At 42.7% G+C, this 26,687-nt stretch overlaps 1 protein-coding gene across 1 annotated transcript in view; it reads right to left on the bottom strand.

The window, feature by feature from the left end:
- The window catches only part of prdm1c (PR domain containing 1c, with ZNF domain), a 59,326-nt gene extending 35,392 nt beyond the window's left edge, over positions 1 to 23,934 (bottom strand). The window contains exons 1-3 of the mRNA XM_055149758.1: positions 23,774 to 23,934; positions 13,364 to 13,596; positions 2,468 to 2,587 (exon numbers count right to left, since the gene is read on the bottom strand). Of these exons, the coding sequence (XP_055005733.1) occupies positions 2,468 to 2,587; positions 13,364 to 13,585 (342 nt within the window). The 5' untranslated portion in view covers positions 13,586 to 13,596; positions 23,774 to 23,934. The remainder of the gene's footprint in view (positions 1 to 2,467; positions 2,588 to 13,363; positions 13,597 to 23,773) is intronic.
- Between the last annotated feature and the right edge of the window lie 2,753 nt (positions 23,935 to 26,687).

The raw sequence follows: 26,687 nt of genomic DNA, 5'->3' as shown, positions 1-26,687 counted from the left end.
GCCCATATATAGAGATATGTATCGTATCGTGGCCTATGTATCGAGGTATGTATCGTATCGTGGCCTATGTATCGAGGTATGTATCGTATCGTGGCCCATATATCGAGATATGTATCGTATCGTGGCCCATATATAGAGATATGTATCGTATCGTGGCCTATGTATCGAGGTATGTATCGTATCGTGGCCTATGTATCGAGGTATGTATCGTATCGTGGCCCATATGTATCGAGGTATGTATCGTATCGTGGCCCATATATCGAGATATGTATCGTATCGTGGCCTATGTATCGAGGTATGTATCGTATCGTGGCCTATGTATCGAGGTATGTATCGTATCGTGGCCCATGTATCGAGGTATGTATCGTATCGTGGCCTATGTATCGAGGTATGTATCGTATCGTGGCCTATGTATCGAGGTATGTATCGTATCGTGGCCCATGTATCGAGATATGTATCGTATCGTGGCCCATATATCGAGATATGTATCGTATCGTGGCCTATGTATCGAGGTATGTATCGTATCATGGCCTATGTATCGAGGTATGTATCGTATCGTGGCCTATGTATCGAGATATGTATCGTATCGTGGCCCATATATCGAGATATGTATCGTATCGTGGCCTATGTATCGAGGTATGTATCGTATCATGGCCTATGTATCGAGGTATGTATCGTATCATGGCCTATGTATCGAGATATGTATCGTATCGTGGCCTATGTATCGAGGTATGTATCGTATCATGGCCTTAGTATAATTTTCTATTGTGTACGCGTCGTTTATGTTGACAGTCGTTTATACTAGGGCTGGGTATCGTTCAGAAGTTGCCGATACTATACATACCTAGATACAGTGCACTTTTGATTTGATACGATATTTCAAATCGATTCAATCCGGTAAAAAAAAAAAAATCAAAGCCTAAATCATGTCTGTGGCGCTAAAAGTCTTTGTTAAACCACTTCTTGTGCAAAGTTCATATGAAACACAAACATTTTAATCATCAGAACAGTGAAAATGTCAAATGTGTCGCATGAACGAGTTTCCTTCCTCTGAACAAACAACAAAACTGTAGCTGTGTCAAAATAATTCAATAAAATATACTAAAAAATACTGTATCATCACATTAAATGATCCGATATTTTGATATTTTTGCACACCCCTATTAATAAGAATATTTTATTGTTGACTGAGTGATCGTGTCTCTGAACTTTTACTATTACTCAAGTTTTAAACATTGAAAAACAAATTGAAGCAGCAATAAACGGATCAATAAGTCAAATATTTGGACATTAAATGTAGAACATTTGTTTTTCTTTTCAACATTTGAACCAGCCTCCCATACACATCTGTAAACCAGAACTAAACCAGGTCTAAACCAGGTCTAAACCAGGACTAAACCAGGACTAAACCAGGACTCAACCAGGTCTAAACCAGGACTCAACCAGGACTCAACCGGGTCTAAACCAGGACTCAACCGGGTCTAAACCAGGACTCAACCAGGACTCAACCAGATCTAAACCAGGACTCAACCGGGTCTAAACCAGGACTCAACTGGGTCTAAACCAGGACTCAACCAGATCTAAACCAGGACTCAACCGGGTCTAAACCAGGTCTAAAAATGGCTTTAACCAGGTCTAAACCAGTACTAAAACAGAATAAAAAACAGGCCTAAACAAGGTCTAAACAAAGTCTAAAACAAGGTTCAAACCAGGTCTAAACCAGGTCTAAACTAGGTGCAAACCTGAATTAAACCAGAACTCATACCAGGACTGAACCAGGTCTAGCTAAAACCAGGATTAAACCAGGATTAAACCAGGTCTAAACCAGGTCTAAACCAGCACTAAACCAGGTCTAAACTAGGACTAAACCAGGTCTAAACCAGGACTAAAACAGAACTAAAACCAGAGCTGAACCACGACTAAACCAGGTCTAAACTAGGACTAAACCAGGTCTAAACCAGGACTAAACCAGGTCTAAACTAGGACTAAACCAGGTCTAAACCAGGACTAAACCAGGTCTAAACTAGGACTAAACCAGGACTAAAACAGAACTAAAACCAGAGCTGAACCAAGTCTGCACCAGGTCTAAAACCAGGTCTAAACCAGTACTAAACCAGGACTGAACCATCTCTAAAAATGGACTTAACCAGGTCTAAACCAGAACTAAATACATTACTGAACATAAAACCGGTCCGTGGCTTTTAAAAGTTTGGGGACCACTGCTGTAAATAATTCCAGTCTCGTCTAGTCACATGTTCAACAATGACAGACGGCTCCACGAGGAAATGTTGTTCTGTTTTAAAATGTGAATCTGGTTTTGTTCAGACACAAACGTTCGCTTAGTCATAGTTTCACAGGATGTAGTGCGAGCAGAGTGTATTAGACATGCCACTCTCACATGCTCGTTTAGGACAGACAGGATGTTACAGAAGTTAAAGGTGTAAGATCGCTGTGGCGCAATTCTCACCCTCCAGAAGTACTTGCGGTTGGCATTTCTGGGCACCGCGTCGTCTGTGTAGCGTTCTCCGATGAGCGGGCCGAAGCGCGTGCCCTGAGGAATGAGCTCCGTGCTGGTCACGCCGACCACCTGAGGACAAAACCGAGAGAACGTTAAAGGAACTGTGTCAAGTCTGCATGATTCAAGGGTTAAGCAGGGACAAAACAACACAACTGAACTTTACCAGAGTCTTAACCTGCAGATGAAGGATGCATACAAGTTTGTTACATTCTCAGTTTATGAACAGGTCTAATGTGAAGCTCAGAACCTCCAGAATTCCCTCCCTGAGCTGCACAGGCTGCACTAGCACGGACTTATGTTTGGCTGTAGGCATTTCAGCTGTGAAACTGGCAACCCAAATGACAAACTCAAGTGAGGCTCATTCTTCTAGCTGATCAGATTTTCTTGAGAACAAAAAACACCAATATATAAAATATAAATATAAATATATATATATATTTATATTTATAAATATTATATTATATATATATATATATATATATATATATATATATATATATATATATATATATATATATATATATATTTTTTTTTTTTTTTTTTTAATTTTATAAATAGAAAGTATAATAAATAAATTATGTTATATGAAGATATTAATATAATAATATAAAAAAATAAGTAAAATATATTAAATAAATAAAATTAAATAAAACAGTAAAAAATGAATAGAAAGTAAAATAAATAAAGCATATAAAAATATGAATATAATAATATAAAAAAATAAAGTAAATAAAATTATATATATTTAAAAAAAAAATGTAAAAATAAATAAAATGAAAAAAAGTTTTTAAAAAGTAAAATAAAAATAAAATAAATACAAATTAAAATAGTATATTACATAAAATATGTAATATTTCCGGGTCTTCCTCCCGGGGAAGACCCAGGACACGCTGGAGGGACTAGGTCTCTGGACTGGCCTGGGAACACCTCGGGGTTCCCCTGGAGGAGCTGGAGGACGTGTCTGGGGTGAAGGAAGTCTGGGAGTCCCTGCTTAGACTGCTGCCCCCACGATAATATAAAAATATTGATATAAAAAAGTATTGATTCTCATGTTCTCATGTTAAAATACTGATAGTCCTACTATAGCTTTTTTATTTATTTATTTTTTTAAAAGCTATATTTGATCATATTTTAGTCTATTTGCACACTTAATTAAGTTGGAGCAAAAATATTGATTGCCTGTAGGTTCTGTATGAATTAAAATGTTTTTTGTTTATAGTCGTCGACTTTCAGTGCATTTAATTCAAGACTCTGCATCGGTATCAGATCGATATTGTTATACTTGCCATAATTATTTTTCACGAAACTGACTCGTCCATCACTAGACCAGTAGACCATGTAACCGGTCAGATCTGCGGAAAGGCGAGGTCACTCAGGAAAAAACGTGTTTTCAAGATTCTGAATAGATGCAAGATAAAAGCCTGATACAAAACTAATCTTAAAGAGCGAGTGTTATACAACGTGGACATTTTGGAGCTTTTTTTCATTTTGGAGAGGCTAATGTAATTGTAGACTGGATATCACAATATTTTTATAGTTACATCCCTAGTGTCAATGTTTAATTCCCCACAGAAGTGTAATACTCCTTCTTAAAAGAGTCAGATCTTGCAGTATGTGAACCTGTAATCCCGTAGAGGTTCTGGTGTGAACTTAGCGCCTCTCCTCTGAATATTTCATGCGCTAATCATCCTCTCCGTGTCTCTTCTCGTCTGTCGTATTAAAATTTCACCACTCGTCCTGTTCGGGCAGCTCGAGGTGTGAAACCAGGTCTGAGTTGTCCCCCCCCCGTAGCTCCAGGGCGGGGCAGATACGATGTCCCAATGTCCCGAGCGCCGCACATAACCCCCCCCCCCCAAGGCTTAACCCGCCCCTTTCATCCAAACCGCTACGTCGTATTGTACCGTAAGAGACAAAGGGGCGTAAAAGTTCAGTTATTAGATCCGAACGTGACTCACTTAAAAGAATGTGACTGTAATGTGGGCCGTATTGTAAAAGTTAAACCGTTGTCTGGATCCCATCTGGACGACACTAGAAAACACTTGTAGTTTGGTTTATTTAGCGATCTATTTACCGTAACTATAAATCGCTCAAGAGTCGGCCTGTAAGGATAATCAATAAATCAGTTAATTGTACGATAACTTTTAACAAGCTCGATAACTTTTCCGGCTGTGATCAATTCTATTTGCTTGCTCGTTTGTTTTTTTTCCCAATGAGGTTCATTTGTTCTTCCAATATTTTATGTTCTTAGGTTCACTTTTTCAGACCAAGGGTTTAGTTTCATACCTGTTTAAGCTGTTTTCCACAATATCAAATCGAATCAAACTTTATTTATAAAGCGCTTTTCATACAAAACTGTAAAACAAAGTGCTTTACGGTGATTAAAAACAATCCCACATTTCCATCCACCCACCAACCCAATACCCACACCTGCCCGACCCCACACAAGCAGACAACCCAAACACGCACACACACACAAACACGGTAAAATAAATAAAACGACGCATAGTAAAATGTGAGGGTGAATACAGTTGAGAAAGCAGCATCAGAGGAGCCGTCTGCACCAGGAGCAGAGAGACGTCCACCACCACCAGGAACCACCGCAGGGTCCAGGGGAGAGATGAAGCCCAAGCACCAACTCTCCACCAGGAGCCCACGGGACAGACCCCAGCAGCCCCAGCCGACCTCTGCTCCTGATGCAGAGGCTCCTACAGAGGAAAAAAAAACAATAGCGTCCACATGACCGATGTCACAAACCCAGAGAATTAGGAAAGCCCAAGTCACAGTGACGTGGTCCAATAAGGACGCAACTAGAACTCCTGTATCAGAGTATCAGAGTTTTCAGGCGTCCACACAGTGCAGGATCAGATCTGTGCTCAGATGAATTCGTGAAAGACATTTTCCATCGGAATTCCACCGGATTAGTGTGAACGAACACTGCATCCACGATGAAAATGACTCAAATATGCACTAGTGTTGGGAAAGTGACTTTTAAAATGTAATCCCCTACAGATTACAGATTACATACCCCAAAATGTAGTTTGTAATGGAATCCATTAAATTACTTAAGGTGAGTAACGTAATCTGAATACTTTGGATTACTTGATTTGCTGTAGAGAAGCAAAGACCAGGATATTGTAACATAAGATGTTTTGTCTGATAAAAGAAAATAAAAAGTCCAGACTTTATTTAACCAAATTAAAAATATTATTGATAGAAGATGAGGAAACACGTCCACACAGCAGGATTTAGTCCTTTTAAATCCTGTTTTAGTCCTTGTTTAGTCCTGATTTAGACCTGGTTTTAGTCCTGGTTTAGACCTGGTTTAGTCCTGGTGTAGTCCTGACTTAGTCCTGGTTTAGTCCTGGTTTAGTTTCCAGCAACGAGTGGAATTACTGAAAAAAAAAGGGGGGATATAGCCCAAAATGTGAAAACAGGAAAATACTGCCATGTAATCCATTTATTTCAACAAAGTAACTGTAATCCAATTACCACTCATTAAAACAGTAACTGTAACTGAATACATTTACTCATAATTTGTACTCTGATTACGTAACTCCAGTACATGTAATCTGTTACTCCCCAACACTGAATACACACTAGTGTGGACGGGGCCTCAGGTCCCTGTGTCTGTCCCAAAGTCCAGGCTCCCGGCAAACGCTGATGGAGCCTTTTCAGTTTAGTTTCGACTGCTCACTCGCGCTCTTCCTCAGAGTCACGTGATGTTTCTGTGACGTGTCAATCAGCTGATTTAAACAGGTTTTGGCGCCGTCTTTCTACCGGTGGAGGCAGGACGACAGCGCCACCTGCAGTCCCACTTCCTCAGGACATTATCCCAGGTGTGTGAGAGTAAAAAAGCCCCTCGTCCCGGTTTATCGTCCTTACAGACAAGACCTTCAGAGAGAATATTCATATTCATCTGAGTCGTGTCCTTTAGTCCGAAAGAAGCTAAACCACGTGAGCGGCGCAAGGAGTGAGCTGTTTATGTTTCTGTAAAACATAAACACATGTGCACAAAACTGAATTAAACACATTATAATCTCAAACGGGCTGATGTGGCTCTAGAGTCGTTGGTTTATATATTGTAAAGTTTATTTATGCAGAAGATTTTAATGAATAATCTGCTGCAGTGTCACTTGTACAATAGAGTTTGGAAACGTTGGGTTTGATCTGCAGTGGATTGTGGGATTAAACCTCAGAGCTCCTGACGCTGGTGAGGAACATGGATCTGTTAAAATAATGAACCTCCCGAACTTCCTCTGCTAAAGGAGCTCATGGTTCTCGTACATTTACAGAGTTAATACAAAGATGAGCTTGAGTTGTTTTATTTATGAATGAAAAGAAGGCAATATGTATGATTTCTTTTATTTTACAGTTAAATAATTATTTATGTGATTAGGGATTTTTATAATCTTAAATGTGGCAGAAGCACTTTGTTCTTACATGAACTGCCGACGTCTTGCACTTCAATAAAAAAAAAAGACCTTGTGGAATTTGGCAGATTTGTTCTTGCAGTTTTCAGTTTTAGGGGGTTATTTTTTCCTGTACAGATATCGAGATTTATGTCGTATTTCGAGATATATTTTTTGATCCATATTGCCCAACCCAACACAACACAGAGCTAAATAATGACCGGACCTGAGAGAAAACTCTTCCCTCAGACACAGTAGGAGTCAGATTTTGGTTTAATGACTAACTTCAACACTTTTACTTTAGTCTTTATGCTCCGAGCGGCAGAGTGGCCCGAGTCTGCGCACGACACGAAGTCAACTGTCCGAACTTGACCCGAATTCAAAATATTCTCACATTTTTGTGTGACGGCGGTAATGTGCATGCCTTAGCAACTGGCTTTGTGCAGAAAAGTAAAAAAAAAAAACTGCTCTGAAAGTGTTTTCTGATTGTGTGAACTTGTGTTTTGGTTTCTGTTTTGGACACAACTCAAACAGGAAACATTAAAGCTCTGGCAGTGGCAATACATTTACAGTTTTTTTGTATTTGGTTTGATGTTTTTAGTTGAGATTTACGCTGAATACTTTATTTTCACCTGCACTTTACTTTTCAGTTCAATTCATGAAGTCAAATTGTAGGACTTGACAAACTGCACTAAAACTGGTTCTTTTTCTTGAGTAAGATTCTCCAAAAGAAGAAGTATAAATATGGACTTTACAGACTCGTGTCCTGCTCTCGGATAAAGAAATGGTTGCACAACAAATGTATTTCACTTTTGTTTACATTTCCAGGAAAAGTGTGATATACGCTACTTTTTAAGTCATTAACTGGTTTTGCGTATCGTGATTAATCACAGGAGCTCATACGATTCATGTGATTAATATTTTTTATTTTTGCCCAGCCTTAAAATAAAGACGTATTATTATTATTTGGAAGTGTCAGTGTAACCGGCGAAACAATATCATTTTCCAATTTCCGCTCACAAATCACCGTGAACACACCAAACTTTCGTCTCAAGTGTCCGTCGGCTTTTATCCGCCCTGAATCGCAAAAAAAAAAAAAAAAAGTCTCCCAATCCTGTTTTCTCCACCACCGCACCATTAGCAAAATCAAAACTATCCTGTCTCCCGTCCTGATCTTGAAAAAGTCCTCCACAACTCGCTCATCTTCTTTCATTTAGACCACAGGTGTCAAACATAAGGCCCGGGGGCCAGATCCGGCCCTCCAAGACCTTTAATGTGGCCCTTGGCTGATTTTCTACTAAAATATTTTAAATAATATTTTTCTATTAAAATATTGGTAATTTTCTGTGGTGTTTATCACAGCAGCGTCTCCAGCGTCTCTGTACGTGGCCCCTCCCACCAGAGCAGCACAAATGAAGACTTGTCTCTTTCCAAACGCTCTTAAAGGACGATCGTTTTGACTGTTGACCGTGACACCCTCATCAGAAAAATGTCCAACATGAGAAAAGTGGAGCCGAGTGCAGGATTTTACAACAAAAATGTATTTATTCCTATTTGCAAACAAGTTCATGTTAAAACATTGTGTTGAAATTGGATTTTTCTTAAAGTTTCAGGTTGTTCATAATATTATAATATTATTGTAAAAGAAAGAGTTCATCAATTAAAAAAGATTTCTGTAATTTTGTGTTTCTCTGCACAAATATTTGAACTTAATGTTATTTTTGGGGTTTTATATGACATGAGTTTTCTGATCCGGCCCCTTTGGGATCAAAGTAGGTTGGATACGGCCCCCGGACCAAAATGAGTTTGACACCCCTGATCTACCAACTGAGCTACTGCCGCCCCTAAATGTTGTGCTTCACTGAATAAACTTTTACTGACTGCATATCCGCCCATTTTTTCCAAACAGTTTGGTAGAACTAAAGAATCTGACACTATTGTTTTTTGCTTTTGCTTTGTAAACGTTGTTTTTAAAAGTGCTTTATAAATAAAGATTTATCATTATTATTATTATTATTATTATTATTAGTATAACCTCTGGAAGTGTCATTGTAACCAGCGAAACAATATCATTTTCCAATTCGCGCTCCCAAATCAGCGTAAACACACCAAACCGCCGTCTCGAGTGTCCGCCGTCTTTTATCCGCCCTGAATCGCCTCGTCACTTTTACAGTGTATTTTTCCATCCTTCTTAATGTCGGATTAGCTCTTTCATTGTGTGACAAATTACCGTAACTGATCTTCTCGTCTCACCTCCAGATCGAGCGCGTTCTGGCCTGACATGTGACGCGCTAATTGCACGGCCGCGAAAAAAAAAAAAGAGCGCACACAAAGCACAAAGCAAAGCGCACACAGCGGGGCCTTGTAATCACAGCGATCGCGAGGTGAGGCGGTGGTTTTTTGTTTTGTTTTTTTTCTTTTCGGGGGGGGGAGGGTTATTGTTCCGGATTTGGGACGGCGGAAAAAAAAGGAAAAAAACATCCCGTCGGAGGAATGAGGATGAGTTAAGGGGAAGGAAGTGACGAGATGCGCCGACATAAACAAGTGTGGACACAAGCGTTCTGTAAACACGGGTAAATATAGAAGGGTTTAACGGCGAGGGAGGCTAAATATGGGTTTGGAGAGGCTTGGGAACGAGAAATTCCGATTTAAAGTGGCAAATAAGACACTAGGACTCCCAAAAACATCGAAAATCTGACACAAATTGATGCTTAAACCTTCCAGAACTAAGAACAATTTTAGCACATTTGTCCTCGCCTTTTAGATTTTTAAATTTAAAACAGTGAGAGAGAGAAGAGTGAAAGTGTTTTTCAAAATAAAACCAAAAATAAGAAAATGGAAGAAAAAAAAAATATTTTCTTCATTATTTGTCTCCAAAACCTAAATGAAAAATACGTTTAATAGTTTTCCGGACTGAACCAAGACTAAACCAGGTTTAAACCAGGACTAAACCAGGACTAAATCAGGATTAAACCAGGACTGAATCAGGACTAAATCAGGACTAAACCAGGTCTGAACCAGGACTAAACCAGGACTGAATCAGGACTAAACCAGGACTGAATCAGGACTGAACCAGGACTAAACCAGGACTAAACCAGGACTAAACCAGGACTGAATCAGGACTAAACCAGGACTGAATCAGGACTGAATCAGGACTAAACCAGGACTAAACCAGGACTGAATCAGGACTAAACCAGGACTGAACCAGGACTAAACCAGGACTAAACCAGGACTGAATCAGGACTGAACCAGGACTGAATCAGGACTGAACCAGGACTGAACCAGGACTAAACCAGGACTGAATCAGGACTAAACCAGGACTAAACCAGGACTAAACCAGGACTGAACCAGGACTGAACCAGGACTGAAACAGGACTAAACCAGGACTAAACCAGGACTGAACCAGGACTAAACCAGGACTGAATCAGGACTGAATCAGGACTAAACCAGGACTGAACCAGGACTAAACAGGACTGAATCAGGACTGAACCAGGACTGAACAGGACTAAACCAGGACTAAACCAGGACTAAACCAGGACTGAACCAGGACTAAACCAGGACTAAACCAGGACTGAATCAGGACTGAATCAGGACTAAACCAGGACTAAACCAGGACTAAACCAGGACTAAACCAGGACTGAATCAGGACTGAACCAGGACTGAACCAGGCCTGGATTTTTTTTTCTAAATTTTGCTTTTAAAACTCAAAATTTTACCTCCTAATGAAGCGTTATACATCATTTTTTTCAGTACAACCTGTAATTTCACCATCTGAATCTTGTAATTGTATCATATGCCTGTAATAAAAGCAACAGGAGCAAAAATACAAATGAAAATAAAATTCGCACTCACACAAAACACAAAGCAAACACTACTTTTTGGATGTAAAAAAAAGCTTAATTTAGGGTCTTAGCTACAAAAATGCAAAATATCAAGTTTGAAAGTGAACTAAAAAATATCCTTATGGTCCTTAAAACAAAAAAAAGTGCTGGTGTCAATCGTGGAAACAGCTCGTGTCAGGTTCAGGGCACAGAGCCACATCACTTCCTGTATTTCCATGTTGTTTATTACATTTATATTTGGACATTTGGACTGAAATAAACCAGAAAATAAAAATAGTGCAATGGGGATGTGCATTTACGCAGACCAAGATGCGTACTTTGACTTTTATTTGAGAAATAACTGCACTTAGAGCGGCTTTTTCAACTGTTACAAACAGAGCAGTCGACTATCTTGACTCACTACACTCTTTGGCAAAGTTTGGACTCATCAAAATGGACGAAGCGCAAGAATTGGACCGAAAGCAAAGATCCTATTGGACACTAATTTTCTACAGCGTGTTTAGGAAGCCTGTCAGTTTCTATCCTTTATGTTTGGAAAGTTCTGCATGGTTATAAAAAAAAACACATTATCAAGTATCGCACATAATACAGTCGGGCTGGAAGGATCAAGACCGGGTCCAAGCGCCTTCAAGACCGAGACAAGACCGAGTCCAAGCGCCTTCAAGACAAGACTGAGACAAGACCGGGTCCAAACGTCTTCAAGACCGAGACAAGACCGAGTCCAAACGTCTTCAAGACTGAGAACAAGACCGAGTCCAAGCGCCTTCAAAGACCAAGACCTTCAAGACCGAGACAAGACCGAGTCCAAGCGCCTTCAAGACTGAGACAAGACCGAGACAAGACGACAACAAGACCAAGTCAAACCTTCAAGACCGAGACAAGACCGAGTCCAAGCGCCTTCAAGACAAGACTGAGACAAGACCGGAGTCCAAAGTCTTCAAGACCGAGACAAGACCGAGTCCAAACGTCTTCAAGACTGAGACAAGACCGAGTCCAAACGTCTTCAAGACCGAGACAAGACCGAGTCCAAGCGCCATCAAGACCAAGTCCAAACGTCTTCAAGACCGAGACAAGACCGGGTCCAAGCGCCTTCAAGACTGAGACAAGACCGAGTCCAAGCGCCTTCAAGACCGAGCCAAGACCGAGTCCAAGCGCCATCAAGACCGAGACAAGACCGAGTCCAAGCGTCTTCAAGACGAGACAAGACCGAGTCCAAGCGCCTCAAGACCGAGACAAGACCGAGTCCAAACGTCTTCAAGACCGAGACAAGACCGTCAAAGACAAGACTGAGACAAGACCGGTCCAAACGTCTTCAAGACTGAGAGACAAGACCGAGTCCAAACGTCTTCAAGACCGAGACAAGACCGAGTCCAAGCGCCTTCAAGACCGAGACAAGACCGAGTCCAAGCGCCATCTCAAGACCGAGACAAGACCGAGTCCAAAACTCAAGACCGAGACAAGACCAAGTCCAAGTCTTCAAGACCGAGTCAAACACCTTCAAGACGAGACAAGACCGAGTCCAAGCGCCTTCAAGACCGAGACAAGACCGAGTCCAAAGCGCCTTCAAGACCAAGTCAAACACCTTCAAGACCGAGACAAGACCGGTCCAAGCAAGACTTCAAGACAAGTCAAACACCTTTCAAGACCGAGGACAAGACCGGAGTCCAAGCGCCTTCAAGACCGAGACAAGACCCGAGTCCAAGTGCCTTCAAGACCGAGACAAGACCGAGTCCAAAGCGCCTTCAAGACCGAGACAGAAGACCGAGTCCAAGCGCCATCAAGACCGAGACAAAGACCGAGTCCAAAGCACTCAAGTCCGAGACAAGACCAAATCCAAGTGCCATCAAGACCGAGTCCAAACACCTTCAAGACCGAGACAAGACCGAGTCCAAGCGCCTTCAAGACGAGACAAGACCGAGTCCAAGCACCTTTCAAGACCGAGACAAGACCGAGTCCAAGCACCTTCAAGACCGAGACAAGGACCGAGTCCAAACGTCTTCAAGACCGAGACAAGACCGAGTCAGAGCACCATCAAGACAAGACTGAGACAAGTCCGAGTTCAAATGCACTCAGTCCGAGAGAAGACCGAGTCCAAGCACCATCAAGACCGAGTCCAAGCGCCTTCAAGACCGAGACAAGAACCGAGTCCAAATGCACTCAAGTCCGAAACAAGACCAATCCAAGTGATCAAGACCGAGTCCAAACGTCTTCAAGACCAAGACAAGACCGGGTCCAAGCGCCTTCAAGACCGAGACAAGACCGAGTCCAAACACCTTCAAGACGAGACAAGACCAAGTCCAAAGTCCAAGACCAAGTCCAAACGTCTTCAAGACCGAGACAAGACCGAGTCCAAACACCTTCAAGACTGAGACAAGACCGAGTCCAAATGCGCTCAAGTCCGAAACAAGACCAAATCCAAGTGCCATCAAGACCGAGTCCAAACGTCTTCAGACCGAGACAAGACCAAGAGTCCAAGAGACAAAACAAACAAGCTCCATCAAGACCGAGACGAGACCGAGTCCAAACGTGCTCGAGTCCCAGACGAGACCGAGATGGTTCAAAAGTGCGACCCTCTCTCGCGTCGGTCTCCGTACCTCTGCTCCGTTGCGTTTCAGCGCCAGGTTTCGGGGCAGGGACCTCTCGGCTCGGCTCCTCCTGGGCTCCGGCTCCTCCTCGCGGCTCTTCTCCTTCTCGTCGTCTTCGTCCGAGGGCTGGTCCATCACGATGTAGGTGCACTTCTCCTCAAAGTCCTCCTCCGTCCACCCGCCCATGTCCTGCGGAGGGTCCATGTCGGCCGCGGGCTGAGGGGTCAACATGATGAGGAGCCCTGTGAGGAGCAACAACAACAACATCAACATCTCCGGGTTTTAAACGGACGTGAATTTTTAATTTTTAAATTTAAAACAGTGAGAGAGAGAAGAGTGACAAGTGTTTTTCAAAATAAAACCCAAAAAATAAGAAAATGGAAGAAAAAAAAAACTATTTTCTTCATTATTTGTCTCCAAAACCTAAATGAAAAATACGTTTAATAGTTTTCCAGACTGAACCAAGACTAAACCAGGTCTGAACCAGGACTAAACCAGGTTTAAACCAGGACTAAAAACAGACTAAACCAGGTCTAAACCAGGACTAAACCAGGTCTAAACCAGGTTTAAACCAGGACTAAACCAGGTCTAAACCAGGATTAAACCAGGACTGAATCAGGACTGAACCAGATCTGAACCAGGACTAAACCAGGACTGAATCAGGACTGAACCAGGACTAAACCAGGACTAAACCAAAACTGAACCAGGACTAAACCAGGACTAAACCAGGACTAAACCAGGACTGAATCAGGACTAAACCAGGACTAAACCAGGACTAAACCAGGACTGAATCAGGACTGAAACAGGACTAAACCAGGACTAAACCAGGACTGAACCAGGACTGAATCAGGACTAAACCAGGACTGAATCAGGACTCAACCAGGACTGAATCAGGACTAAACCAGGACTAAACCAGGACTAAACCAGGACTGAACCAGGACTAAACCAGGACTAAACCAGGTCTAAACCAGGACTAAACCAGGACTAAACCAGGTCTAAACCAGGACTAAACCAGGTCTAAACCAGGACTAAAACAGGACTAAACCAGGACTAAACCAGGACTGAATCAGGACTAAACCAGGTCTGAACCAGGACTGAATCAGGATTGAGACTGGGACCAGGACCAGGATTGAGACCAGGACTAAGACCAGGACTGAGATCGAGACCAGACTGGAACTGAGACTGGGACTTGGTTTAGACCTGTTTTAGTCCTGGGATCAGTCCTGGTTCAGTCCTGGTTCAATCACTGGTTTGGTCCTGGTCTGGTCCCAGTCTCGGCCCCTGGTCTTGGCCCCGGTCTCGGTCTCAGTCCTGGTCTGGTCCTGATCTGGTCCTGATCTAGTCCCAGTCTGGTCCCGGTCTGGTGCCGATCTCAGTCCTAATCACCCGACAGTCTACACGGACGCACCTTCGGACCCGTCCCAACACTCCTGGTCCAGTCCTGGTCCAGTCCTGGTCCAGTCCTGGTTCAGTCCTGCTTTAGTCCTGGTTTAGTCCTGGTTTAGTCCTGGTTTAGTCCTGGTTTCCTGGTTTAGTCCTGGTTTTAGTACTGGTTTAGTCCTGGTTTAGTCCTGGTTCAGTCCTGGTCCAGTCCTGGTTTAGTCCTGGTTCAGTCCTGGTTTAGTCCTGGTTTAGTCCTGGTTCAGTCCTGGTTTAGTCCTGGTTTAGTCCTGGTTTAGTCCTGGTCCAGTCCTGGTTTAGTCCTGGTTCAGTCCTGGTTTAGTCCTGGTTTAGTCCTGGTTCAGTCCTGGTTTAGTCCTGGTTTCCTGGTTTAGTCCTGGTTTAGTCCTGGTTTAGTCCTGGTTTAGTCCTGGTTTCAGTCCTGGTTTAGTCCTGGTTTAGTACTGGTTTAGTCCTGGTTTAGTCCTGGTTCAGTCCTGGTTTAGTCCTGGTTTAGTCCTGGTTTAGTCCTGGTTCAGTCCTGGTTGAGTCCTGGTCCAGTCCTGGTTCAGTCCTGGTTCAGTCCTGGTCCTGGTCCTGGTTTAGTCCTGGTTCAGTCCTGGTTCAGTCCTGGTTCAGTCCAGTCAGTCCTGGTTCAGTCCTGGTTCAGTCCTGGTTTAGTCCTGGTTCAGTCCTGGTTCAGTCCTGGTTCAGTCCTGGTTCAGTCCTGGTCCAGTCCTGGTCCAGTCCTGGTCCAGTCCTGGTTCAGTCCTGGTTCAGCCTTGGTTGAGTCCTGGTTTAGTCCTGGTTTAGTCCTGGTTTAGTCCTGGTTCAGTCCTGGTTCAGTCCTGGTTCAGTCCTGGTCCAGTCCTGGTTCAGTCCTGGTCCAGTCCTGGTTCAGTCCTGGTTTAGTCCTGGTCCAGTCCTGGTCCAGTCCTGGTTCAGTCCTGGTTTAGTCCGGTCCTGGTTTTATCCAAATGTAACATAAAGACTATTATACTTTAAAAAAAAAAAATTGATTCAAGATTTTTGGGTCACTTTGGTCCTGGTTTGGTCCTGGTTTGGTCCTGGTTTAGTCCTGGTTTGGTCCTGGTTTAGTGCTGCTGTAGACTTGGTTTGGTCCAGTTCTAGGTCCTGGTCTAGTTCCGGGTTCTTTCACAGTTCAGTTCTGGTTTTGAAGGGGTCTAAAAAGTGTGAACTCCTCCTCAACTGTGGTTTTACTCTGCGTACGTCAGGGCAGATTAAGTGTTATTTTAAAAAGTGTCACTTTCATTCTCATGTCCTCAGCTTCCTTTGCTCTGCACGCTAAGTTACTCCCCCTTCAGAGCTCAATCACAACACAATAAAACTCCAGACAGACGTCCCCAACCCCCGGGTCGTTTGGTACCGAGCTGCAAAAACGTGAACCAGAACTAAAACCAGGACTAAACCAGAACTACACCAGGACTAAAACCAGGACTAAACCAGAACTACCAGGACTAAACCAGGACTAAACCAGACTACACCAACAACCAGAACTACTAAAACCAGGACTAAACCAGAACTACACCAGACTAAACCGACTACCAGAACTAACCAGGACTAAACCAGAACTACACCAGGACTAAAACCAGGACTAAACCAGAACTACACCAGGACTAAAACCAGGACTAAACCAGAACTACACCAGAACTAAAACCAGGACTAAACCAGAACTACACCAGACTAAAACCAGGACTAAACCAGAACTACCAGACTAAACCAGGACTCAGAACTACACCAGGACTAAAAAAACAGGACTAAACCAGACACCAGAACTAAAACCTACCAGAACTACACCAGACTAAAACCAGACTAACCAGAACTAACCAGGACTAAACCAGACTAAACAGACTAACCAGAACTAAAACCAGGACTAAACCAGACAACACAACTAAACCAGGACTAAACCAGAACTAACCAGACTAAAACCAGGACTAAACCAGGAACACCAGGACTAAACCAGTAAACCAGACTAAACCAGAACTAAAACCAGGACTAAACCAGAACTAACCAGGACTAACCAGGACTAAACCAGGACTAAACCAGAACTACACCAGAACTAAACCAGACTAAACCAGAACTAAAACCAGGAAAACCAGAACTAAACCAGACTAAACCAGAACTAACCAGAACTAAAACCAGGACTAAACCAGAAACCAGGACTAAAACCAGAACTAACTAACCAGGACTAAACCAGACTAAACCAGGACTAAAACCAGGACTAAAACCAGGAACTAAACCAGAACTAACCAGGACTAAACCAGGACTAAACCAGAACTACCAGAACTAAACCAGGACTAAACAGTCAGGACTAAACCAGGACTAAACCAGGACTTAAACCAGAACTAAACCAGGACTAAACCAGAACTAACCCAGGACTAAACCAGGTCTAGGACTAAACCAGGACTAAACCAGAACTACACCAGAACTAAAACCAGACTAAACCAGAACTAAAACCAGGACTAAACCAGAACTACACCAGACTAAACCAGGACTAAACCAGAACTACACCAGAACTAAAACCAGGACTAAACCAGAACTAACCAGGACTAAACTAAACCACTAAAAACTAAACCAGACACCAGAACTAAAAACTAAACCAGGACTAAACCAGACTAAACCAGAACTACACCAGAACTAAAACCAGGACTAAACCAGAACTACACCAGAACTAAAACCAGACTAAACCAGAACTACACCAGAACTAAACCAGGACTAAACCAGAACTACACCAGAACTAAACCCGGTCTAAACCAGGTCTAAATTAGGACTAAATCAGAACTAAACCAGGACCAAACCCAGGTCTAAACCAGGACTAAACCAGGTTTAAAACAGAACTAAAACCAGGACTAAACCAGAACTACACCAGGACTAAACGAGGTTTAAACCAGGCCTAAAACCAGGTCTAAATCAGATCTAAAACCAGGTCTAAACCAGGTCTAAATTAGGACTAAATCAGAACTAAACCAGGACCAAACCCGGCCTAAACCAGAAGTAAGACAGAAGTGAATAACAAAGGACTAAACCAGGTTTAAACCAGGACTAAACCAAGTCTAAACAGGACCAAAACCAGGTCTACACCAGGAATAAACGAGGTTTAAACCAGGACCAAACCAGGACTAAACCAGGTCTAAAACAAAAGTAAATAACAAAGGTCTAAACCAGATCTAAAACCAACACTTAACCATCAGGACTAAACTAGGACTAAACAAGGAGTAAATAACAGAAGACTAAAGCAGGACTGAACCAGGTCTATACCAGGACCAAACCAGGACTGAACCAGAACTGAACCAGGTCTAACCCCCCTGATTTAGTCTTTTCGTATTTTCATTTTTAAGCAAAACATGTCCTGCCTCAGTACAAATATATTGTAAAAGCAGCTCTTAAGGTAAAAAAAAAAGAAAAAGTCCACTGTAAAGTCTTTGTCCGATAATCAGGAAGTGTTCGCATGCTAGTTGTTGTGAATAATTAGAAGGTTCTGAATGAAGTAAAAGAGGAATAACTTTGGACGACTGTTGGTTTTCGTTAAACCTGTTTTTCCTTTTTGGCAGTAAAAGCAAAAGCAAAAGTCCGTGTGCTCCGATGGGAACCTGAACTCTGAACCGGCTCTGAACCGGCTCTGAACCGGCTCTGAACCGGCTCTGAACCGGCTCTGGACCGGCTCTGGACCGGCTCTGGACCGGCTCTGGACCGGCTCTGGACCGGCTCCTCTGCTCCGTGTGTGAGATCGGAGTCGAGAGCCGAGATCAAAACGGAAGAGGAGACGACGAGACAAAGCACGAATGAAACACTTCATCACCACACAGAGCAGATAAAGATCCAGACCAGGACTGAACCAGGACTGAACCAGGACTAAACTAGGACTAAACCAGGACTGAACCAGGACTAAACTAGGACTAAACCAGGACTGAAACAGGACTAAACTAGGACTAAACCAGGACTGAACCAGGACTGAACCAGGACTAAACTAGGACTAAACCAGGACTGAAACAGGACTAAACCAGGATTAAAAGAGGATTAAACCAGGATTAAAACAGGACTAAACCAGGATTAAAACAGGACTAAACCAGGATTAAAACAGGACTAAACCAGGACTGAAATAGGACTGAAACAGGATTAAAACAGGACTAAAACAGGACTAAACCAGGACTAAAACAGGACTAAACCAGGATTAAAAGAGGATTAAAACAGGACTAAACCAGGACTGAAACAGGACTGAAACAGGACTAAACCAGGATTAAAACAGGACTAAACCAGGATTAAAACAGGACTAAACCAGGATTAAAACAGGACTAAACCAGGATTAAAACAGGACTAAACCAGGATTAAAACAGGATTAAAACAGGATTAAAACAGGACTAAAACAGGACTAAAACAGGATTAAAACAGGACTAAAACAGGACTGAAATAGGACTGAAACAGGATTAAAACAGGACTAAAACAGGATTAAAACAGGACTAAACCAGGACTGAAATAGGACTGAAACAGGATTAAAACAGGACTAAAACAGGACTAAACCAGGACTAAAACAGGACTAAACCAGGACTGAAATAGGACTGAAACAGGATTAAAACAGGACTAAAACAGGATTAAAACAGGATTAAAACAGGATTAAAACAGGACTAAAACAGAACTAAACCAGGACTAAACCAGGACTGAACTAGGACTAAACCAGGACTAAATGGAGTTCAAGAACTAGCCCAGGACTAGTCTCGGTCTAAACCAGGACTAAACCAAATCAAAGAAAAACACGACATTTCTGCAAACATTTATATTTTCATGAGCTGAGTTTGAGTTTTTAAATAAGACGAGAAAAGAAAACCACATCACAAAAAAACAAAACCAGGTCTAAACCGGGTCTAAACCGGGTCTAAACCGGGTCTAAACCATGACATGACCAGAACCAAAACAGAAGTAAATAAGAGAAGACTAAACCAGGACTGAACCTGGACTAAACCAGGACTGAACCAGGACTGAACCAGGATTAAAACAGGATTAAACTAGAACTGAACCAGGATTAAAACAGGACTAAATCAGGACTAAACTAGCAGTAAATAACAGAAGACTAAACCAGGACTGAACCAGGACTAAACCAGGACTGAACCAGGACTGAACCAGGTCTAGATCAGGACTAAACCAAACTAAAGCAAAACACAAGATTTCTTCAAACATTTATCTTGTCAAATAAGATAATAAGAAATTTGTTCACACACACCACATCACAAAAAACTAAACCAGGTCTAAACCAGGTCTAAACCAGGTCTTAACCAGGTCTTAACCAGGTCTTAACCAGGTCTAAACCAGGTCTAAAACAGGACTAAAACAGGACTAAAGCAGGACTAAAACTGGAGTAAATAACAGAAGACTACACCAGGACTAAACCAGGTCTAAACCAGGACTTAACCAGAACTGAACCAGGACTAAACCAGGACTAAAACCAGGACTAAACCAGAACGAAATCAGGACTAAATCAAGACTAAACCAGGACTAAACCAGGAATGAACCAGGAGTAAAGCAGGACTAAACAGACTAAACCAGACTAGACTAAACCAGGACTAAACCAGGACTAAACCAGACTAAATCAAGACTAAACCAGGACTAAACCAGGAATGAACCAGGAGTAAAGCAGGACTAAAACTGGAGTAAATAACAGAAGACTACACCAGGACTAAACCAGGACTAAACCAGGTCTAAACCAGGTCTAAACCAGGTCTAAACCAGAACTAAACCAGGACTAAACCAGACCGATGCAAAACACGATATTTCTCCAAACATTTACATTTTCATGAGCTGAGTTTGAGTTTTTAAAGAAGTCGAGAAAAGAAAAACCACATCACAAAGAAACAAAACCGGGTCTGAACCTGGTCTAAACCTGGCCTAAACCTGGTCTAAACCGTGACATAACCTTTACGCGTATTCTCACGGGGGATTTATTCTCGAGAAGTTGCTGGTTAGATTCCCTTCTGCCCTTCTGACCACATGAACGACACAGAGCGTTTTCCCTGTCGCTGTGTCGCCGCAGCTGATCTGGGTATGACTGTCACAAGAAGAGACGAGCAGAAGTCTGAGCGCGGCGGACTTCATGACGCAGCGAAAAGAAAAGAAGAAAAACGAGCAAGAAAAAAAAAAGAAAAAAGAAAAGAGAGAAACCTGGAAGCGCGTGACGAGGACGAATCACGACGCGGTGGGTTTGAAAAAGTGGTGCTGAAGATGAGAAGTTTACACCAGAGGGATTTCGGTGTTTTTTTATTATTGGACTAAAATCAGGACTTAGACGAGATCTAAACCAGGACCGAACCAGGACTGAACCAGGATTAAACCAGGACTGAACAAGGACTAAACCAGGACCAAACCAGGACTGAACCAGGATTAAAACAGGACTAAACCAGGTCTAAACAAGGTCTAAACCAGGACCAAACCAGGACTGAAACAGGACTGAAACAGGATTGAACCAGGACTAAAACAGGACTAAACTAGGACTAAACCAGGACTAAACTAGGACTAAACCAGGACTAAACTAGGACTAAACCAGGACTGAACAAGGACTAAACCACGACTAAACCAGGACCAAACCAGGACTAAACCAGGACTAAACCAGAACTAAACTAGGAATAAACCAGGACCAAACCAGGACTAAACCAGGACTAAACTAGGACTAAACCAGGACTAAACCAGGACTGAACAAGGACTAAACCAGGACTGAACCAGGACTATAGCAGGACTAAACCAGGACTAAAACAGGACCAAACCAGGACTAAAACATGAGTAAAACAGGACCAGACCAGGATTAAACCAGGACTGAACCAGGACTAAAGCAGGACAAAAACAGGACTAAACAGGGACTAAATAACAGAAGACTAAACTAGGACTAAACCAGGACTGAACTTGGTCTAGACCAGGACTAAACCAGGAGCAAAACAGGACTAAACCAGGACTGAATCAGGTCTAAACCAGGTCTAAACCAAAACTAAAACAGGAGTAAATAACAAAGGACTAAACCAGAACTGAACCAGGATTAAACCAGTACAAAACCAGAACTAACCCAGGATTAAATCAGAACAAAATCAGGACTGAACCAGGACTAAAACAGAACTGAACCATACTGAACCTTACTTATAACGAGGTTTAGACTAGAACTAAACCAGGTCACAGCCAGGACTAAAGAAAGAGTAAGAACAGAGGTCTAAACCGGGACTAAAACCGGTCTGAATCAGGACTGAATACCACAACAAATCCATACAAAATCCTAGACCTAAACCGGAATTAGTTCAGAACTAAAGCAGGATTAGTCCAGGTTTAAACCAAAACTACTCTAGACCTAAAACCAGGTCTAAACTAGGACTTAGCAGGTCAGGTTCTTCTTGTGTCACTTTAAATTATAATTTTCATTTGAGGAATTTCAATATTTAGGACCAGGACCAAACCAGGTCTAAACCAGGTCTAAACCAGGACCAAACCAGGACTAAACCAGGACTAAACCAGGACTAAACCAGGACTAAACCAGGACCAAACCAGGACCAAACCAGGACTAAACCAGGACCAAACCAGGACCAAACCAGGACTAAACCAGGACCAAACCAGGACCAAACCAGGACCAAACCAGGACCAAACCAGGACCAAACCAGTCTGAATCAGGACTGAATACCACAACAAATCCATACAAAATGTCATGGCTCACCAAGATCTAACACCGGAATTAGTCTGGAACTAAACCAGAATTAGTTCAGGTTTAAACCAGGACTACTCTAGACCTAAACCAGGACTAGTCCAGATGTATATCAGGTCTAGACCAGGACTAAACCAAGACTTGGCTGGTCAGATTGTTACTTTAAATTACAATTTTCATTTGAGGAATTTCAATATTAAGACTAAGTCTAAACCTGGACTAAACCAGGTCTAGGTCTAAACCAGAACTAAACCAGGTCTCAAACGGGACTAAAGAAGGACTAATAACAGAGGTCTAAGCCAGGACTAAAACCAGGTCTAGATTTAAACCAGGACTAAACCAGGTCTAGATTTCATGCATGACAAATCCAGGTGTAGAGTTCAACCAGGTCTAAACCAGGACTGAATCAGGTCTAGGTCTAAACCAGGACTAAACCAGGACTAAAGCAGGTCTAGAGTTCAACCAGGACTAAACTAAGACTAAACAAGGTCTAGATTTACACCAGGACTAATCCAGGTCTAGATTTCAACCAGAAATAAACCAGGTCTAGGTCTAAACCAGGTCTAAACCAGGACTAAACAAGGTTTAAATTTCAACCAGGACTAAAGCCAGTTGTTAAAAACTTGTCACAAATTAGAATTTTCACTTGCATTTCATTTGAATATTTGGCAATAATTTGAGAACAAAACTGAAACTAATAACCCTTGACCTCTAATCTAAATTTTTATTTTATTATATTTTAATAAAACGTAAGAGTAACACAAGATAAAAAACTAAACATCAATGAATTTTCTCAGCCTATAAATACAAATTTTCACCAAATATCGATATGAAACTAAGGTACGTTTTAAAAAAAATTGCAATTATTTCAAAATAAATGAGCAATATCGTCATTATAATTAAAATTTAAACTATAATAACGCAAAAATATCACATAATATTCGTGATATACATACAACTTTACATAGCTTTAAAAAAAAATTGTAATTGTATTCATCCCAGACCACAAGATTACATAATAAATTAGCTTTTTTTCAATATTTAGTTTTGATTTCAGTTTCAGATTGTGCGTTTGTTCCATTCTAATTCGCGTTGAAATGAGTCAAAGTGATAAAACGCTTGCATGTGCGGAAATTTGCACCACAATTTTAATATTCGCTTTTTTTTTTTTTTTTTTTTTTTTATCATTTTACAACTTTGACGCATTTTCGTAGCAGTTTTTAGTCCGGTGTGCATGCTTTTCCAGTTATAAGTTGCACAATTTTCGTTTTCTAGTTCATAAAATAAAAAATAACCATACATTTTTAGGATATTTTTTAGGAATTGTGTAAAAGCAAAGTTCCAGATCTCACCTTAGTTCCAGTCATAAGCAACAGATGCAGTAGTAGTAGTTGTAGTAGCTGCAGTAGTAGTTGCAGTAGTAGTAGTAGTAGTAGTAGTAGTAGTAGTAGTAGTAGTAGTAGTAGTATAGTTATCTCCTCCACAGGCTCGTAGTCCTTTCTGTGTCAGTGCACATGCCTCTCTGACTGTGTGAATGTGGTCACGCAGAGGAAAGGTGCGGGGGCCAAACAGCTCCGCCCACATCGTATCTTGGCCCCGCCCCCTTCACACGTCTGGCCCCGCCCCCCTCCCAGGCTCCTCCCACTCATGTGTGAGGAGGCGTCAGTGTGAGTGTGTGTTTCGAAGTGTGGAAGTGGGTTTAGTCAGAGCTGTTGTTGTCGAGGCAGAAGAGCAAAGAAACTGCGCTCGAGCAAGAGGAACGTTACTTCAGAATGATGTTACTCAAGTAGAAGAACAAAGGCGCTGTCACAAGATATTATTATTAAGTAAAAAAGTATTTAAGATAAGATATAAGATAAGATATGCCTTTATTAGTCCCACAGTGGGGAAATTCCAGTGTTGCAACGCACAATTTCAGAACAGCAGGAAAAGGTAACACAGATAATAAATAATAGCTTAAAAATAATAAAAAAAATAGACTTAAAAATAATTGCACATGGATATAATTGACTGGCACATGTTCAGTGTGAACAGTGTTTGTTGTAAAGTCTGACAGCAGCAGGAAGGAAAGACCTGTGAAACTTCTCCTTCACACAGCGAGTGTGAATCAGTCTGTCACTGAAGCTGCTCCAGAGCAGACAGAGCGTCCTGCAGGGGACAGAGCGTCCTGCGGGGGACAGAGCGTCCTGCGGGGGACAGAGCGTCCTGCGGGGGACAGAGGGGGACAGAGCCTCCTGCGGGGACAGCGTCCTGCGGGGGACAGAGCGTCCTGCGGGGGACAGAGCGTCTGCGGGGGACAGAGCGTCCTGCGGGGGACAGAGCTCCTGCGGGGGACAGAGCGTCCTGCGGGGACAGAGCTCCTGGGACAGAGCGTCCTGCGCTCCTGCGGGGACAGAGCCGTCCTGCGGGGACAGAGCGTCCTGCGGGGACAGAGCGTCCTGCGGGGGACAGAGCGTCCTGCGGGGGACAGAGCCTCCTGCCGGGGACAGGCGTCCTGCGGGGACAGAGCGTCCTGCGGGGGACAGAGCGTCCTGCGGGGGACAGAGCGTCCTGCGGGGGACAGAGCGGGGGACAGAGCGTCCTGGGACAGCGTCCTGGGGGACAGCTGCAGGGGAGCGTCCTGCGGGGAGAGCCTCCTGCGGGCGTCCTGCGGGGACAGAGCGTCCTGCGGGGACAGAGCGTCCTGCGGGGAGAGCGTCCTGCGGGGGACAGGGCGTCCTGCGGGACAGAGCGTCCTGCGGGGGACAGAGCGTCCTGCGGGGACAGAGCGTCCTGCGGGGGACAGAGCGTCCTGCGGGGGACAGAGCCTCCTGCGGGGGACAGAGCGTCCTGCGGGGGACAGAGCGTCCTGCGGGGGACAGAGCGTCCTGCGGGGGACAGAGCGTCCTGCGGGGGACAGGCGTCCTGCGGGGACAGAAGCCTCCTGCGGGACAGGCGTCCTGCGGCGGGGACAGAGCGTCCTGCGGGGGACAGAGCGTCCTGCGGGGACAGAGCCTCCTGCGGGGACAGCGTCTGCGGGACAGGCGTTCCTGCGGGGGACAGGCGTCTGCGGGGGAGCGTCCTGCGGGACAGAGCGTCCTGCGGGGGACAGAGCGTCCTGCGGGGGACAGAGCCTCCTGCAGGGGCTGAGACTCATGGCCCAGCATAGAGACGATCTTAACCAAGACCCTCCTGTCCCCCACCTCCTGCACTGAGTCCAGACAACAGCCCAGGACAGAGCTGGACTTCTTGATGACCTTGTCCCTCTCTGTGATGCTGCTGCTCCAGCAGACCACAATTTGGAAATTATGTTCAATAAACACCAGGCTCCATCTTATACAGTAGGTTGCCCAACTTTTGAAACATTTTTGAAGATCAATCTGTATTTATTTTTTACACTTGTCAAGGTAAAATTCCATGTGAAATTTCATAAAATTCTCTTGATGTTTACTGGGTCCAACAAGCCTCTGAAGTTTAGTGCAGAAGCTTTAAATCTGAGCAGAAAAATGTGTTAATGTAATAACATAAAAATAATTAATTAATAAATCCCAATAGTATCAATGGAAGTTGAATATAAATATGGACATTGTGGATCATTTAGTAACAGTTTTATGTCTCGATCATCATTAGTTTTTGAGATATGACAAAAGTGTCATTTCTTTGGGACTTCAAGGACCTTAAATAAGCAATATTATTTTAAAAAATCTATATTTTTAATGTTATTTGAGAAAAACTGATTTTTCTGCCAGACCCTTATAGACATCGTTAAGAGTCTTGGTGGACCCAGTAGATTTTATTCAATTGAGCAAATATTCCACAGATTTTCTTTTATTTGGTATTGTCACATTTTAAAATTAGGTTAAGTTGAATTTCTGACATTGGGGCAAATTATACAAAAAAAAGTTTAAAGTTTTCCACTGTTTGCATTATTCTAAAACTAAACTGAGCTAAAACTAAACTTCCTGAGCACTGGTTGAGTTGTGATTGTAGTACTTTTTTTTCTTTTAAAACAGTCAGAATCCAGGCTACAAAAAGTTTGTTTTTCTAATCCTGACCTGGTTTCGTGGACACTACCTCAGGTCAATATTTATCATAGTTTCACGTCGGTTAAGTGGCAGTTTGTGAAGAAAAGCGCAAAAATATAGGATGTAACGCCGCGTTGTAAAACAGAATCCCAGTTCCAAAACACAGAGACGAGGAAGGAGAGAATTTTCTGAATGTTGAAACCTTAAAACCTTAAAAAAATAAAGGTGTTGTCAATCAAATAATATGACACATGCTGCACAT

Source organism: Boleophthalmus pectinirostris, unplaced genomic scaffold (assembly GCF_026225935.1).
Source record: "Boleophthalmus pectinirostris isolate CB_2022bp ecotype Guang Dong unplaced genomic scaffold, ASM2622593v1 HiC_scaffold_13, whole genome shotgun sequence".
In the NCBI taxonomy this organism is placed as follows: domain Eukaryota; kingdom Metazoa; phylum Chordata; class Actinopteri; order Gobiiformes; family Gobiidae; genus Boleophthalmus; species Boleophthalmus pectinirostris.
Note: the sequence above shows the minus strand (reverse complement) of the source record. Positions and strands in the feature narration are given on the sequence as shown.